The following is a 16,300-nucleotide window of genomic DNA, read 5'->3' on the forward strand; positions in this document are numbered from 1 at the left end:
TGCAGATCAGATAATCCAACATCCAGGTCAAATTGATCGCTTGCACTCACATCGTAAATACTGGGATAAAAGTAGGTCCTCAAACTTTCATTTCAACTCCATAGTTCCCAACTTGGGAAAGTGTAATATCATCAATAACTCCAATCATTTATGAAATTGACAGGCGCAGTGGTATCTCGGGCTACGACCTCGTGCCCTACGCCTCTCAATCAAAGACAGGACAAACTGCGCTGTAACATGACGAACCTCGCGTGTGAAAGTGGGGTATCTTTAACCAGATTGTTTCTGTCCAGAGAGTAAAACTACCATAAAGTTCCAAGTTACTGTGAGTGCTGCTGTGAGTGTTGCTGTGAGAGTTGCTGTGAGTGTTGCTCTGAGGGTGGCTGTGATGGTTGCTGTGAGAGTTGTGAGTGAGTGTTGCTGTCATCTTGTCCTGAGAGGGTTTAGCGAAGACGGAGCTCTATATTCTGAAGGCAGAATACCTGCTATGGAATATATATAGATTTAAATATTTTTCACAGTAAAATATCATGGCATGAACTTCAAGTTGCTGCGTTCAAGATGACGGCATCATCTGTCATCTCTATAATGGGGCAACTCTGATAGATCAGGTTGTTATGGAAGGAGCCATCACTGATGGGTGTCACATCCTACAATCCCTCATCTCATGTGATATCCTTCCAGACCTTCTCCAACAAAATAACAATATGCCTGGTGCAACGTTAACGTCGATTTGATGTTGCCAAACACCAGACCATAGAATACCTGTTGGATCGAATTGAACATCCCCGACCAGAGAGGCTCATGACCGTCGTGTGGGTGGGACGTGCAAGATGCTGGCTGTTGCAAGATGCTTCAAGCAAGGACTAGAGGGAGGTACGGTGTTCAGGTGTGTCATGCTTGATGCTGATGGTTGATCGATTACTGAGCAGCTCATCCCATGCTCCGAACTGTGGACACGACACTTCCATCTTTGTTTATTAGCGACATACTTGTGACAATACAGATACTGTCCTTGACCTCGATACTTGGGTTAAATTGTACATCACGGCGGCAATATTACAGCCATACAGAAATGAAAACAAAGTATTCCTGTTACTAGATCTGCCCAAAAGACCAGCAACACGATAACATTCACGGTTTTGTAGCAATCATGATCAAAATAAAACACAGGTATTTACAATTGATTCAGTCTTATCAATGATACATATGCTATATACAGCTTAGAATCTTGGTGGGTGTCGTTTCTTTTGAGCGTCAGGTTAGGTCATAAACGTTTCCAACGTCAGGGCACATGATGATGCACAGTTGGCATTTCACTTGCTTCAGTCATATCTCATTGGGGCATCATAACGCCTCTTGTATGAAAGTACTAACAAGTGTTACAAGCACACTGTCCCATTCCACACGTCTCGATGTTATTTATCTACGAGATGCTCTCAACACATATTGAGACTGACAGTGTTACTACCAGTGTGCACTGTGCATGCTGCTGTAGCGCTCAGTATGCAGGTTGTGGAGCCGGAGTCATTCCAGTGTTGACTGGAGGAACTGAAACACATATTACAAACAAAATATGATATTACATTTTAAGATCTCCTCCTGCTTCAGGACATACACCAATACGAGTTAGTGAATTTCAGTCCACATTTAACGGTATCAGTACTAAATGCTACAGGGAAGCAACAATGTCTCTGTGTGTTAGACAGCTGACTTGGTCAAATCATTGAAGTACAGTTCGTCTCCATTGCAGTATGATTTGATGGTGTAGACGAGAAATTGTTTCGGAGGTGGATCTGCCGGTTGCAGTGGCCGATGTCATGACTCTTGGTCTTCCCTTTCTTGGGCGGTATTGGGTCTGCCCTGTTGACTTTAGCGGCATTCATTTGCTGATTGTTGCCTCATTGCACTTGAGTGTTTCTGTTCCTATATTGTATATTTATCCTACAATTAGGACCAATGTCGCACAAATATGTTTTCCCTGTCCAATATGTTCATACAGATGTGTTGTTATTGGAATCATGCTGTGTTTTGGAAAAACTTTTCTGCTTGGTTGAATCAGCGTTTTTGCTTTTACAATTACTTTTAAAGTGAAATCTTTATTTAACCGGTAGTTTATATTACGCGTAACATGTGTTACACTGTTAAAGGTGCTTCATTTCACTTCATGCCAGCTTATACAGATGCAAATTCTGAAAGTATGTCAATAGCAAGACCAAGAGTCACGATCAGGGCGAATATCGATCTTCGAAAACACTGTCACGAAAAGGGGACAGCGCCCGCACAGAATATTGCCTCATATACCCTGACGTGGTGGGTGTGGTGAAACCCACACATACAGGAGCAATGGGGATTAAAGCGTAGAGACAAATAACATCTTACCAGCAGTCGTCGCTACCGTCACTTGAGGCTGTGTATGGGCAGGGGCGATAACTCGTCCAGACCTCTTCCCGCTGGTGCAGCCAAATATACAACAGATGATACAGCCAATGACGGCCAGAACGATGAGGACGCCTATGACGATCACAACGATGAGAACTGTGCTTAACCCTGTACTGGAGTACAAGAAACAGGGTATGTTGTAAACTACTATGCACGTTATATTATCTGCTTGCGAAACCTTTTGTCTGAAGGTATACACCATTGTGTCATCATTGGTCAAGAAAAAAAAGTATAACATGACTGAAAGTATTGTTATAAGTTGCGTCACAAAATTCAGATACGCTCAAAATACGACCTGGGTATAGTGCATTATGTAAGGTTTTTGTGGTACAGTGTATATGTGCTTCTCTGATGTTACCAGTCGTGTGGAAGTTATATCCTAGGTGTTGTTTGGAATCTAACTAGGTGTTGTTTGGAATCTAAGGAGATAGTTTAACTCCCAGCACAACAGCTACATAGTAATGAGAGCAGAGATATGGCATTTCTCTCTCACGTTACATCCCGGCACACACATTCCAGTGAGGCTGTCTGCATTTTGTCTTAGCGTCATCCTTTACATTTATACGAGGAAGGACGTCATTTTACAAAACGTCGCTGTTGCTTTGTCTGGTCCGATCTGTACCTGACAGTCTTGAGGGCAGCCCCGGCCGCGGCATCAAGTCCTGTGCTCTCACTCTGACACACGACGCCTACAAGAAAAACTACTTGTTTCACAAAAATATCTTTCTAAACAAGAAATACATGTCATGTCAACAGTACAATCAAACACACGTTCGCTTGACCAAGTGATATTGAACATTACTTCAATCCTGACGATTGTCTATTACAGCTGAGTTTGGACTCGTGTAACTAATTTGAAGATTTCACAAAACAGATATGCCTTTCAGTAGTTGAAACAGATTACACCCCCCAAAGGACCGTTTATTAGTTTCACAAGTAATATACGGGGATGTATAATTATTCAGTTAATACGGAGTTGTTAGGAGAACAAAAATAAACTAACCTGTCAATGTAGAAAGTATAGCAAGGAGAGCGAAGTGAGGTGAAGGTGTGTCCATACTGATCTCATACAACCCAACGCTCTGTAGAAATGACAATATACCGCTTGTAAGTTTACATGTCTCCCTTTCGCAGTGTTTAGCCTGGAAACTGACCATACAGCACCGACAACGAACTCGTCGCTAGGGGTTAGAGTGAGACAGTGTTGACAAAGGTGAGATTATGGTTGTGTGGACGTGCTAGAGATTACCTGGCCTTTTTCCGCACTGTCAGCACGAGGTAACATAGGTCACCACGCCCTGTCCCCTGTATTGTGTATTCGAGGGACAGCTGGTCACGTAAACTGGACGGAAAGGGTCAACATTTGCCATGATTATAACACGCTTATAACTTCTCCTCATGAACCGCATTTCGTTTAGCAGCTGTTCACTTGTATAAATGACTTAGTTTATTCGCACCATTTCATTTACATAAAGTATCCTCTCAAACTCCAGCTAAAATTAACTAATGCCTTTAAGAGAAATACTCTTCCGGATTGAGAAATGAACTAGTTAATTTCTATGTACATATACCAGAGGCTAAAATACTTGCATTATTGTGTAGTAAATATCTTTGCATAGGTATTTGTGTTATATATACGTGTTATATAAAAGAGTGACCGCTGATATTGAGAGGATAATATCACAGCCCACAGAGGGAAACCATGATATGACTACACAACGGGGAGAACGCTTTCTTCTGGGCAGAAATGCTAATTCTTCAGTTACAGCTCTGTGGGCCAAACATCGTTCTAGGGGCTGATCAAAGTTATGTGTACATCACTAGTGGAACCATCATTGTCATATTATCTAGTCACGTTGACATATCATCCAGTCATATTGAGAATATTCTGTTAGATGTAATATGACACTACATTTCTTGCTGTTCAGTGGGGTCTGTTTTATTGCTACAAAGGATATTAGTGATGGAAAGCGATTATACCATATGCAGCTAGCTTCTGAATGTGTCTGGCTCTTAGATGTGTATGTCTAAACCGGTAAGTGCTTTTAACAAACCCAAGCATTAGGCATGCTCAATGTGTTAACTCGCCCTTTTGCCTAACACAGTGTCTGAAGTGAATGCTTCAACGTCTGAGATATTATTACACCGTTCATTCTTTCTTGTGTAAATGTCTCGGACAGCACAGCGACTAAAGTTAGCGGCACGCAGGAGACAGATGATATTTCCATGAGAAAACAAATCATATCAATACTTTCTTCTCAAAAGACAGCGATTAATGTCTGTTTATTGTTAGATTGTTCTGTAGCTGTTTATCTCCACAGTAGTTCATCTTTGAATATATAGTATTGATGGTGATGTTCCATGAGTTTGCTGGTAAGGACAAAACAGGACGATACTGTCCACCAGTGAAGATACTGCGTAAAACATAGTCCCGACCGTAAAGCTAGCTCTTGAAAACTATAAGATGTGTCAACATGCAGACAAAGGAAATGGTTTTGTGACGGTTAGTCGTCACTGGGAGTTGATCTGAAACACATAGTTCACTGCGAATGGCCCGGAGAAAGGGGCTGATGTCTTTTCATGACCAATAGTGCCAATGTTATGTCAGAGCACGTTCATGTCAGGATGAGTCCCAACTTGGTGTTGCTGTTTGTTCCACAAAACACACGAGGCGATGTTGACATTAACTCTTGGAACAAATCCAAACATATTTTAATTACTCAGAATGTCCCACTTTGTACGTGATACATGAACGTGTCAATATAACTGTACAGGTGCTTGGGACGTCATTTACCAGTAAGACGTAATGCAGTTATTGTAACAGCCAGCCATTGGTGGTGCTGCGGACACTATCTATGGAGTGCGTAGATCGACGTTCATGATGTTGATCACTGGGATGGCCCAGACTCGATTATGTACATAATACTGAATATGTTTTACATATGACCATATAGTCATAGAGTTGAGCGTTATACAGCAAACACCGTCACAGTTTCCCTATAGACGTTGTATCGAGATTCCTGAGACGCATTTACAAGTTGGTATTGAAGTAAAGGACAAAATAATACAGATATGAGCTTCTCAATTTACCTGACGACGGGACAAGGAATAGCCGTTTTGACAACGATAATATCATCCACATTAGTGGCCTTTGCCGCATCGGATATTTACTTGTTGTGACCGTGCTCTCCGAAATATCAGAGTTCAGTAGCACTTCGGTCCCTACTACAGAGCCCCCATCACGCTGTCATGGCTATATTCAAGACTGTGGTTACCTGGGTATGGTGCCCGTTAAAATAAGTCAACGGTAATGAAGTCTTTTAACAAATTACATACATGTGTGTACATGTTATTCCATTTCCATCTGCTATCTCAAGACATGCGTCAAGAGTGCAACAATCTGACTGAATAAGGGTGAGCGTGTTCACTAAATGATTTGGCATCACATTAACTGTATACCGCTACGATTCTGTCGAATAAATAATTACAAGACATATACCTGGGTTGAAGCGTAAAGGTTTTTGGGTGGGTGGACGAGGCTTGTTGTGCATTGGCATTATATCTGGCGTTTGTATCTTAACATGTTGCCAGCCGTTATGCGCGGTTACAATGAGTCATACACTCTCCCACTGGAGAACATGGCGCAGACAGTTACGCCTTTCTGATGTAGGTAGACTACTGGTGGCTGTGGCTTATAGCAAGATTCTTTCAACCATTCACTAAGGTAGGGATACAGTTATCTACACCTATCAGGCTTCAGACATCTCTGTAGCAAAGATTGTTCACGTCATAACGTCTTTTCATCAGCGAGAAAGCTGCTGCAATTGCGACGTCGTAACCCACATCATCGTTATTCTTACTGTCTACACGCTTTGGTGGGTTGTGTTGCACAAACCGACGCTTGTCAGCAATACGACATGTTCCCTTGTGACTGTGGTCGTGGTTGCGTGTTGTGCTGCAGCTGTTTCTGTATCTGTAGTTCTTGAGGCAAGGGGAACTCTGGGTAGATGTAATATGGATGGTCCGAGTGTCTCCTGTCATCATCTTTAGAGTAATCTGTGTAAACAATAAACATGTATACAGCAGAGTACCTACGGTAGTCTGTGTAACATATGCACACGTAGACGTGCAAGAGTGAGTAAGTTTGGTTTTACGTCACTTTGGCAATATTCCAGCAACATCACGGCTTGGGACACCGGAAATGGGTTTCACATATTGTACCCACGTTCGCAATCGGCTTTACGAGAGCACGCTTGAACCACCTCCCCCTCCCCCACGAATGTGCAAGAATGAAAACAGTTGACTGTATAACATATTAAAGCAAATTGTCAAAACTTTTTAATTAAATAATAAATATGCTCGTCAACAAAGAGCAGATACCATGCTGTGTATTACGACATACGTGCAACAAAGACTGATACCCTATGCTCTCCCTAATGACTATGAGACGTTCATGTCAGAAAAACATTGACGGTCTTATGGTAACTGAGCTCCCTCAGTACAACGCATATATCGCTCCGGTGTGTATGTTTATGGGGTAACCTTATCATTGGTTTAGAATACTTCAACTGGTAACTACAAACTGGAAATATGATGGTGGCATTGCATAGCAAAAAGCATGGCAAAAAGCATTCAAGTCCATGTGTTGTGGAGAAATGGAGAGTCTGCAAGATTGTACACAGACTACATATGTTGAAACATGACAGTGACATGCAATAAAGTATGTATGCAGTATAGGTATTACTACTAAGCATCTGTAATCCACAATGTAGCCATAATTTCTCGTTATGTTTGAATGTAAAGGATGTCAGCTATTCTTGCGCTACCACTCTTTCAAATGCCAAATTCGCATACATATCAAACGGTTGAAAACTGATCATAAACTATATGGTTTATTATCATTTTTCTAAGCGGTCCACAACAAGTTATGCATTGTATGCTAATTGTTAAAGGAACATTATCAACCGATTACATACGCAACAGTGGTTTCATTTGCCAAGCTCAGTAACAAACTAAGATCCACCTCAGACAAGCATGAACAATGTTAACATACGATTTAGGAATATCATAAACTGTCTTCCTGTGTAACATAAAACATAACATAGAACCATCGCCAGTCTTACCTTTATCGCTTTCTGATACTTCTTCTGACTTTTCCTGAGAGGTTCCACCGGAGTTTCCTGGCAGCGGTCTTTTCTTCATGCGACACACCAACACAAGTGCCACTCCCGCCCCGATCAGTATGAGCGAGGACACACATATAAGGATCACTACACTGGTATGGCTCAGGTAAACACCACTGTAGAGAAAGGACGGTAACATTGAGTAAATGGTGTGTACACATGTACAAAATGGACGTATGCTAAAAGGAATATTTCTACATAAGAGCATTCAGGAGACGTAATTGTTTTAAACACTGTAATAGTGTGGTCGTTTGTACTAAGGGCCGTTGATAATTAATGGCTGTGGGGGGGGGGGGGTGGATGGGGGGAGTGCGGTGGTGATGATGTTAAGAGGGGGTCAGCCATTTTGTTTAGGAGAGCTAAGGATTGGCGTGGTCATCAGTTTTACTTGTACATGTACTTGGGGGTCAACAATTTGATTCAACATTATGGGAAGGGATTTAGGGGTCAGTGATTTTACTGCATGACACGACGGAGAGGGGGCAATTAATGTGTACATAAATCTTCGGGGATTTCATTCACATGAACGTCTCCATTAAAATCATCATCACTTCGTGAACGGTCGCTTAGCAGGGACACATAGAGATTCTAACTGATGTAAACAAATGCATGTTAGAGGATTGTGTTTAACGTCGCATGGAACAGATCGTGTCGCTATCGTTATACAGGTCTTACACGTGCCTCACTTATAGATTACAGAGATCGATAATTGTTAAATAATTATCGATTCATTATCGATAAATATTGGGAGATGTAACTTGGGCAAAACTTTCTGATATATATGAATGAATGTATTTCACGTCACTGGTGCGTGGTTACACGTCTATTAACGAAACCAGTGCTGAATATAATTTAGAAGCCAAATTCAAGCCAAAGTCCAGATTTTGTATACTGAGTGAAAAGACTTTTCTATCCGAAAAGTTGTATGATAATATCGAAGGCACAATTTTCCTTATTAAATTTTTATTATTCATCAATTATTTTGACCAGTGGTAGTAAACAATATCTGGCAGTCGATCCAGAGCGACAGGAGCGGTGGAGTAGCCTAGTGCTTAAAGCGTTCGCTCGCTCAAGCCGAAGACTCGGGTTCGATTTCCCACATAGGCACAATGTATGAAGTCCGGTTTTTGGTGTCCGTCGCTGTGATATTGCTGGAATATTGCTAACAGCTAACTCACTCACTCCACACCAATAGGTTTGTGGCTTGCCTAAGTGACAACTCTGTACAACTAAGTGTAGCGGGGTGATCATGTCATAACTTAACTACATTGGTGTTTCATGAAGTACTTACAGTTTCCACAATACAATCTGTATATGAGTGAGTGAGTCAAGTGTTAATGTCACATCAGCAATATCACAACCATAGGCATTATTTGTAGGTATATATATATGCCTACATCGGATCACATATACTGCACCTATTTGATAATAGATTGTTTACCCTATTCCTTGTCTGTTCGGAGCTACAGGTAAGTCTAGTTTCATCTGCACAGTTCTGAAGGTCTGCCTCCTCACCTGGATATGGCCACACCCGATGCTGCTTCACCAACCTTGTGTGTGGCGTGTCCATGTCAAATGGTCACACCGCTTTATATATCTCAGCTGTCTGTCCTCTGGCACATACACATTCACGGGTGTGTCAAACGTCTATGGAAAGGTTTCAGTATCTGTTACTTTCTTTGTCGGTTGAGAACATACCTGCATTTTCCGTCTGGATCACAAAACGACGTGTCACAGCAGAATCTGCGGAAGGCGTCACCACAGCAACCACAGGAGCAGAAAAAGACTGTCTTGACGGCAGAAACGGTCGAGTTGTACCTCCAACATTCGTGAGACATTCTGTCACAAAATACGTATGGAAAACGAACATTAAATCATGACGAGGTATCAAGTGTAGTGGACTTTCTGCATATATTTTGAGATCTATTAGAACCATGGTAAGACCACACACTAGAGGATGACAGTTGGGACAGTAACACAGTATATACTGTAGGAGCGTACACTACTGAATGATTCAAGACCACAACTGTCCGGGTCGATCCGTCATATTACATACGGTAAGTTATCAAAACCCGGAAAATAATGACAGGATTGTTTTCCCAAGGATACGTTATAGAGGAATTATTGCTGCTTACGAAACTGCCTAAAACAACTCACCTGGGTAGTTCTACCCTGACAGGTATTGCATTTCAGTCACTATGTACATGTCATTCACGAACCAGCCAGGCAACCGGTTGCCACTGACGAGAACCTAAGTCAATATTTGGATTTGTACACATAAATGCAATTTCAGTTTTGAATTTTTATTAAGGGGTACACCCTATGCCCTCTCAGCATACACCCCGGGCGGATCTCTGTCGCAATCCACACACCCGGGTTCCTGGCGGCGATGATCTATCGTTTAGTGAGATCAGGTATAAACACAATACATTAGTGAGTGTTTGAACAGCGTCGCTTAAAATCCTCGATAGTTAAGTACGTGTTACTCATATGTTACCAATGTTTGCACTGTTACAATAACTGTGGAATGTTTCACCACATAATAACAATATTTGAACGCTTATACAAAACCAAGTTCATATGACTGAGAAATGCAGTTATATCTGCCATCGTGACTATGAATATGATTCCTTTAACGATCTGTCCTCGTCCTTATTGCCCACCCCGTTCCTCCATGGAATCCTTCGACCAATTCTGACACTCTTTCCTTCCCTGCTACCCTTCGACAAACGTTAAGCAAGCTCGTCATGGTGTAATCGTTTATACTGTACCGTACAATGAAGACGAAGAGACCGTGCTTGGCAGAGAGAATTCCAGACAATGGAATAATCGTGAGGCTGTTATGTTTCCTGACTCAAAGACAGTTGGTATGGCAATCTGGTACCAACGGTTCATGAAGAGACAGTGTTCATGAAATGTTAAAGCTGGATACATTTCTGAATTCAAAGTAAATTACTTGTGATATTGTGTGGGTTCCAGGTCATGTTGGGCTGCATAAAGCTGAGATGGCAGAGCAGCTTTCGAAATCTGGCTTGTAAACTCCCGAAGTCACGATATCGGAATTCAGACCTCAACCAAGTAATTTCGACAACATAATGGCAAAATCCTTCCCCCTCATGCTGGCAACTGTCGGATGCTGGGAATAAAGATGGCCAATGTTTGATATCATGTAAATTTAAATCGGACAAGAAACTTGTCAATCATTCGACTTCGTATTTGACAGTGTGGATTAAATGCTTACTACAGTGTCACTGTTGGAAAGGTATCGCCTGTGTGTACACACCGAGACGAAAGTACCCTCTAGAGAGTGAAACATTACGTAATTATGTATGCGTGGGCCGCAATCTATATCAGATTCGGCTAAAGAAGTGCAGTACTCGAGAAGGAAAGCTCATTCTCATTCCATTTGTCTCTAACACCGCTTTGGGGCTCAAGTTATGGTTCATTTCAGCAGGCCATTTCAGCAGGCCATTTCAGCAGGCCATTTCAGCAGGCCATTTCAGCAGGCCATTTCAGCAGGCCATTTCAACAGGCCATTTCAGACTAAGTGAAGTGAAATGTAATTATTACAACATAAACTAGGTCATGCAGATGATTGGTTATTCTCATCCAAATGCCATTACTCTCTGGATCTTGTTTGAAGTCATTTAAAAGATCATTTAAAAACACAGGTCGCCCTAAAGACAGGTACTGTACCATCCATTCCATCGCCAAGATCAGTGAGTCACCGTTGCTCGAATGACTAGAATCAGTACATTATTGAATGTAGGTTGGATCGCTGACATTGTGTGCTGGCGATTTGGTAGGTTCAGATCCCGGACGGGACTAACCCCCAAATTGTTCTGGAATCTGTGCTTACTGAACAGTCCCTCTTATAGCATGTTATATTCCCATGAAGCTGTAACCATGACGACCAAGGCGTGGACTACAGTAAGCGAAAGAGCGTGGTAGGCTGAATCGAGACATGAGTCAGTGTTCCCTAAAATCCGGTGGGAAATTAAAGTCTATAGAACGAGGAGCACCCTCATCGTCTCTTATGTCGGGTTGACACAGACAAACTTGCACTTAGCTATGAGAAGACATGTTATCATTATCTGTACTCAAAGTCAATTAGTCGAATTTCGAATTGCTCCCCATAACGCCGTCTCCTGTTTCAGCCAGTAGCGTTACGGCCTACAAAGCATAATCAAGTCTCTTAAAAGCTTGATGCAAGGACGAACTCCTGCAGTGAAACATTTAGATTCATTTAATTACGCTCATCTTGTTAAAAGCAGCAAAGCCATTATACATATGCAAAAAATCCATTTAAAGTGGAATCTAAACAAGTGAAAGATCACAACACCCAGACAAACAATATACCAAACGTGTTTCAGGGAGGCATGGTCTTACACATGATCTTTGCTAAAACATTTCTATTTCTTCCAATTCTTGCCCAAAATAAATCAAGTACTGTCTAAAATATACAGGTTAGCAACCTACATGGCGTACACCCAAAACTGGCTTGCTACGCGCCTGGAAGCACCAAGTGTGTGAGTTCCACAGTTCCTTACTCAATGATGTCGCCGGATGTACGTGTAGGTACCTGGGACATACTCATCTATTTGTCAGGCTGTAATTTGCTGTACTGAGTTGCGGCCCTTAGACATGCTGAAAATATTATGGTTCCGAATCCGGATTCTGACTGTATTCCGTACAAGAGGACGGTCAGTTCATCACATCGATGCCAGATACTGTCTTCGGGAAACCTCGATGATAACACGGAATTCAGCGATTTAACAATTTATTTGCTGAACGAAATAACCACACAGGCTGAAAACATTTGCCGTCGTTTGTAACAGACCGAAGGGCAATGTTGCTGGTAGAGAACCTGATAGAGGGGTGCAAATCATTTGAGTTCTGTTCCTGCATCACGTATCACACAGACACTCTTTCAAACAGTCTTTCTATGTTCAACCTCTGTGACCAGCGGAGTAAGATATCGTTTATTACTGGGCAATGTTGCCTCCCTTGACCGTGTCAGGATCATCTGACCGTAAATGGAAATCACTTTTTCGGTGTGTGAGCGGGTTAGGTGCCTGACTCTGAGGGTGCGGGTTCGAATCCCGGATGGGGCTCAACCAAGAAAGTACTAGAATTTGTACTTTACTGAGGAAGTGAAATCCCAAATATGACATATGTTGCATTTGACCACTTCCTAAATGGCATCGTGTAATCAAATCACCTTTTCTTCCCGATCCATACATGCAACCAGCTGATGCTTTACTTAAGTGTTATCTTGGGCAACATCGTCGTAAATTAGGTTCTGTAGGTACAGGATGTAAACATGCATGGTGTAAACGTACAGGGTGTGAACTTGCTAGGTGTGAACAAGCTGTGACCCCGTAATATATCCGGTACATCTGCTTGCTTACATTTGCACACAGAGAATACATATGCAGATACAAGATACGAGGTAATTTAATCATTTGTGACTGGCTTGTTGTGTTCTCCACGAGATGTAAACGTGCAAGTTAAAGATGAAAATCCGCGATGAAACTCGACTTACTGTTCCATGCGTTTTACAGCTAAATCGGTCATGTGGATGTATAATATTCTGTTTGTTAAAACGGTGATTTTACTGAAGTTTTGAATTTATTTGTTCAAATAAATGACGTCACAGTCAAAGCTCACTTGGACGAAAGTGACATATTTTACTGTACTCAGCTGTACAAAAGACACAGAGTTTGTTGAAAAGATGTTTTCCCTGTCGATCCACTAGTAGAGACGTCGCAAAGTTGATCTACATGTGAGTGGCACCACACACTGGTACCCTTCATATTCAAGCATACCTACATATATTTTACTGGCGCTTCACATATCAACACACAATGGTATGAGGGTAGATCGACCGGGTTACAGACACCTTGATTTGAACGTTTACTTCGTATTAAAAACACACGGGAGTATTATTTCCTGTCTTTAAATGGCGACTAAAATTTCTCACAGACACCTAGATACCGAAAAGCACATTTGAGTGGATATGTTAAGCTCCAGAAATGAATAATATTCCCACTTGTTGCCTTGGAAGCGTAAATTATATTGACTAAAAGTTGTTCACATCACATCACATTTAAAGACAAATAGGAATGGACATCTCAAAGCATTATCATGAAACCCAGCCTGTACTTGTTTAACATACCGCACAGTTTAAAACACATGAATAATTCAGCACTGAGGAGTGGCATGCCAAACAATCTTACATTTAGACAACATTGGGTTAAATACAAGCTCATGTAAAATAGGGCGAGTCTCGTATATGGTTTTATGCACACCTGATTGTTTAAGACATACATGTTGATACACGAGGTAAATAAAGCGTCCCACTGTCAATCAAATTGTCGTCACTGAAGAGTCCAACCGTGGAAAATATAACGCGACCACCATGTCGGAACATGGTTACACGACACCATTTAGAAAGTGGTCAAATGCAACATATGTCATATTTGGGATTTCGTTTTCTCAGTAAAGTACACATTCTAGAACTTTTTAGGTTAAGACTCATCCGGGATTCGAACCTGCACCCTCAGAGTCAGACACCTAATCGCCAGCACACCTAAACCGCCTAAACCGCTCTGCCACCGCGTCTTCCCTCGTGGAAGTCGCGGTGGCTGAGCGGGTTAAGCGTTCTGACTGGATGTTCATGGATGTGTAACTAGGCAGTACCTGAGAGGCAATAGTCTGATGACACACCAGCTGATATGGTATGGACGTCGTTTTGGGTCTTTTTTATGACAACACAATCGCACACAGGGATTGTATTGTTACGGTGTACCCCCAACAAGATAACACACGCCTGCTTCCTTACCGTGACTGGCACTAGTACTCAGTACCTCGTTGTGGCGATATCCGTCGCCATCAACAGTCACCTACCACTCTCAACAAACTCTGCGTTATCCTGCAGGTAGAATGAGACGAAATGAAGCAAGCTGACATTGGGAGTTTGATTACTAACATGCCTCATAGAAACCGGGATTGTGTTGCGGACAGAGCCAGTCGCATTTACACGATATCAATGACTTTGACTTTTCATAGCTAATGACGTGACGGATTTGGCCAATTATTTAACACAATCTGACGTTCAACGACCAGTGCAAATCTCAGTCAGATGGGACTAAAATCCATTTATCTCTAAAACACACAAAACATCACTAACAGGGCCAACCACTCCTTGAAAACCTCTTGTATTAATATGACACGGTGTATAATTATCGGTCACTGTCCACTGGTATCAACATGGCATGAATAGGTGTATGTATGGATTGGTATCGACATGCATAAAATATGTATGCATGCATTGTATAAAATATGCGTGTACATACTCGATCGTATCTTAGTGGAAAGTAGACATATACTTGATGTTTTGAAACTTCGATTCATTGTGGCGTCTACTATACAGTGAATGTGATTTTACGTTGCGTTTAGCAATAATCAAGCAACATCACGGAGCGAGGACACCAGAAATAGGTTTCATACCTTGTGCCCATGCAGGGTATCAAAAAGAGTGAACATTTTAAGCTTTAGCCTATCCCAATGCCCTGTCTACATTATAGACTGCGATACAAGAGACCCCGATATAACTGTATTTCATATTCATGAAAGCCGGAACATATTTTGGGGTCTTGACATTCATTGTTGTGCAATATAATATCGTTCTCACTTGAGAACAGCCATAAAGGTGCCATGAAGTATGTCAAGTGTGTGACTCACGTGGGTAACAGTTTACAACCCTGACACACGGGAAACAGGTGTATGCCTACACATAGATTTGGTGCACGTCAGCTCCGGGGCAGTTCATACTGGCGGGGTGAAGTTGATACGTTGTGGCCGTCACACTGAGCACCATGAGACACCAGTGTACAAGGACGCTTAGCAAGAAACAGACAAACATCACTACGCTCTCCCACAGTATCCAAAACTAACATACTTCAACTTTTAAGGTCGGGGTTGTAAAGCATGTGTTGTTTAAAACACATCCCAGCTATATCGCGGTGGTCTCTAAATAATCGAAACTGGACCACACAAATACGTGGTTGATATCATGGCAGGTTTCTGTATATCTGCATTTAACAGAACACACAACAGATAAGGTTCATGATATGTCTTTATTTCTTGAAGGACAACATCAGACGAAAGTGTATGAAAAAATCTTTAACAACCAACTAAGAAAATAATAACTTGGAATAGCTCACTATGTTAAAGCTGAAACAAAGTTTACAAAAGCACGTTTAACATAAGCAAGATTATTTTCTTTTTTCATTTACGCTATTTAAATTATATTATATGTGAGAAAGTTATGTTGAACAATTATATTATTTAAGTTCAGTAAACCAGAACTGGACCAGCTGTTTTGTACTTGAAGCTTGGTGCATTAATGAAATAAAGTTGAGAAACACTTTTCACAATGTGAACTGAGATATGTACATTTGTATGCAAATGTTTCTTCAGGTTGACGTTTAAGATGATAACAGTTTCTATAGAAATGACATCATTCTTGTACATGTGTATGTACATATAGATTAAATTCAAAACCGTTAACGAATGTGAAGAATATGGTGTATATGCCTATTTACACATGATGTCCATTCTGTGCTTGGTGGACATTACTGCGGAGTCTATCTCTGGAACACTGTACAGGT

The 16,300-nt window shown here is 41.5% G+C and overlaps 1 protein-coding gene across 1 annotated transcript; it reads right to left on the reverse strand.

Annotated features, from left to right (window-relative positions):
- Positions 1-1,501: 1,501 nt before the first annotated feature.
- On the reverse strand, positions 1,502-9,463 carry LOC137272151 (uncharacterized). The gene is made up of 6 exons (XM_067804504.1): positions 9,324-9,463; positions 7,566-7,741; positions 6,357-6,498; positions 3,692-3,784; positions 2,383-2,555; positions 1,502-1,551 (listed from the first exon to the last, which is right to left on the reverse strand). Exons 1-6 carry the CDS (start codon positions 9,461-9,463, stop codon positions 1,502-1,504), a joined length of 774 nt encoding a protein of 257 aa, XP_067660605.1.
- Between the last annotated feature and the right edge of the window lie 6,837 nt (positions 9,464-16,300).

The sequence above is a fragment of the Haliotis asinina genome, chromosome 2 (genome assembly GCF_037392515.1).
Source record: "Haliotis asinina isolate JCU_RB_2024 chromosome 2, JCU_Hal_asi_v2, whole genome shotgun sequence".
In the NCBI taxonomy this organism is placed as follows: domain Eukaryota; kingdom Metazoa; phylum Mollusca; class Gastropoda; order Lepetellida; family Haliotidae; genus Haliotis; species Haliotis asinina.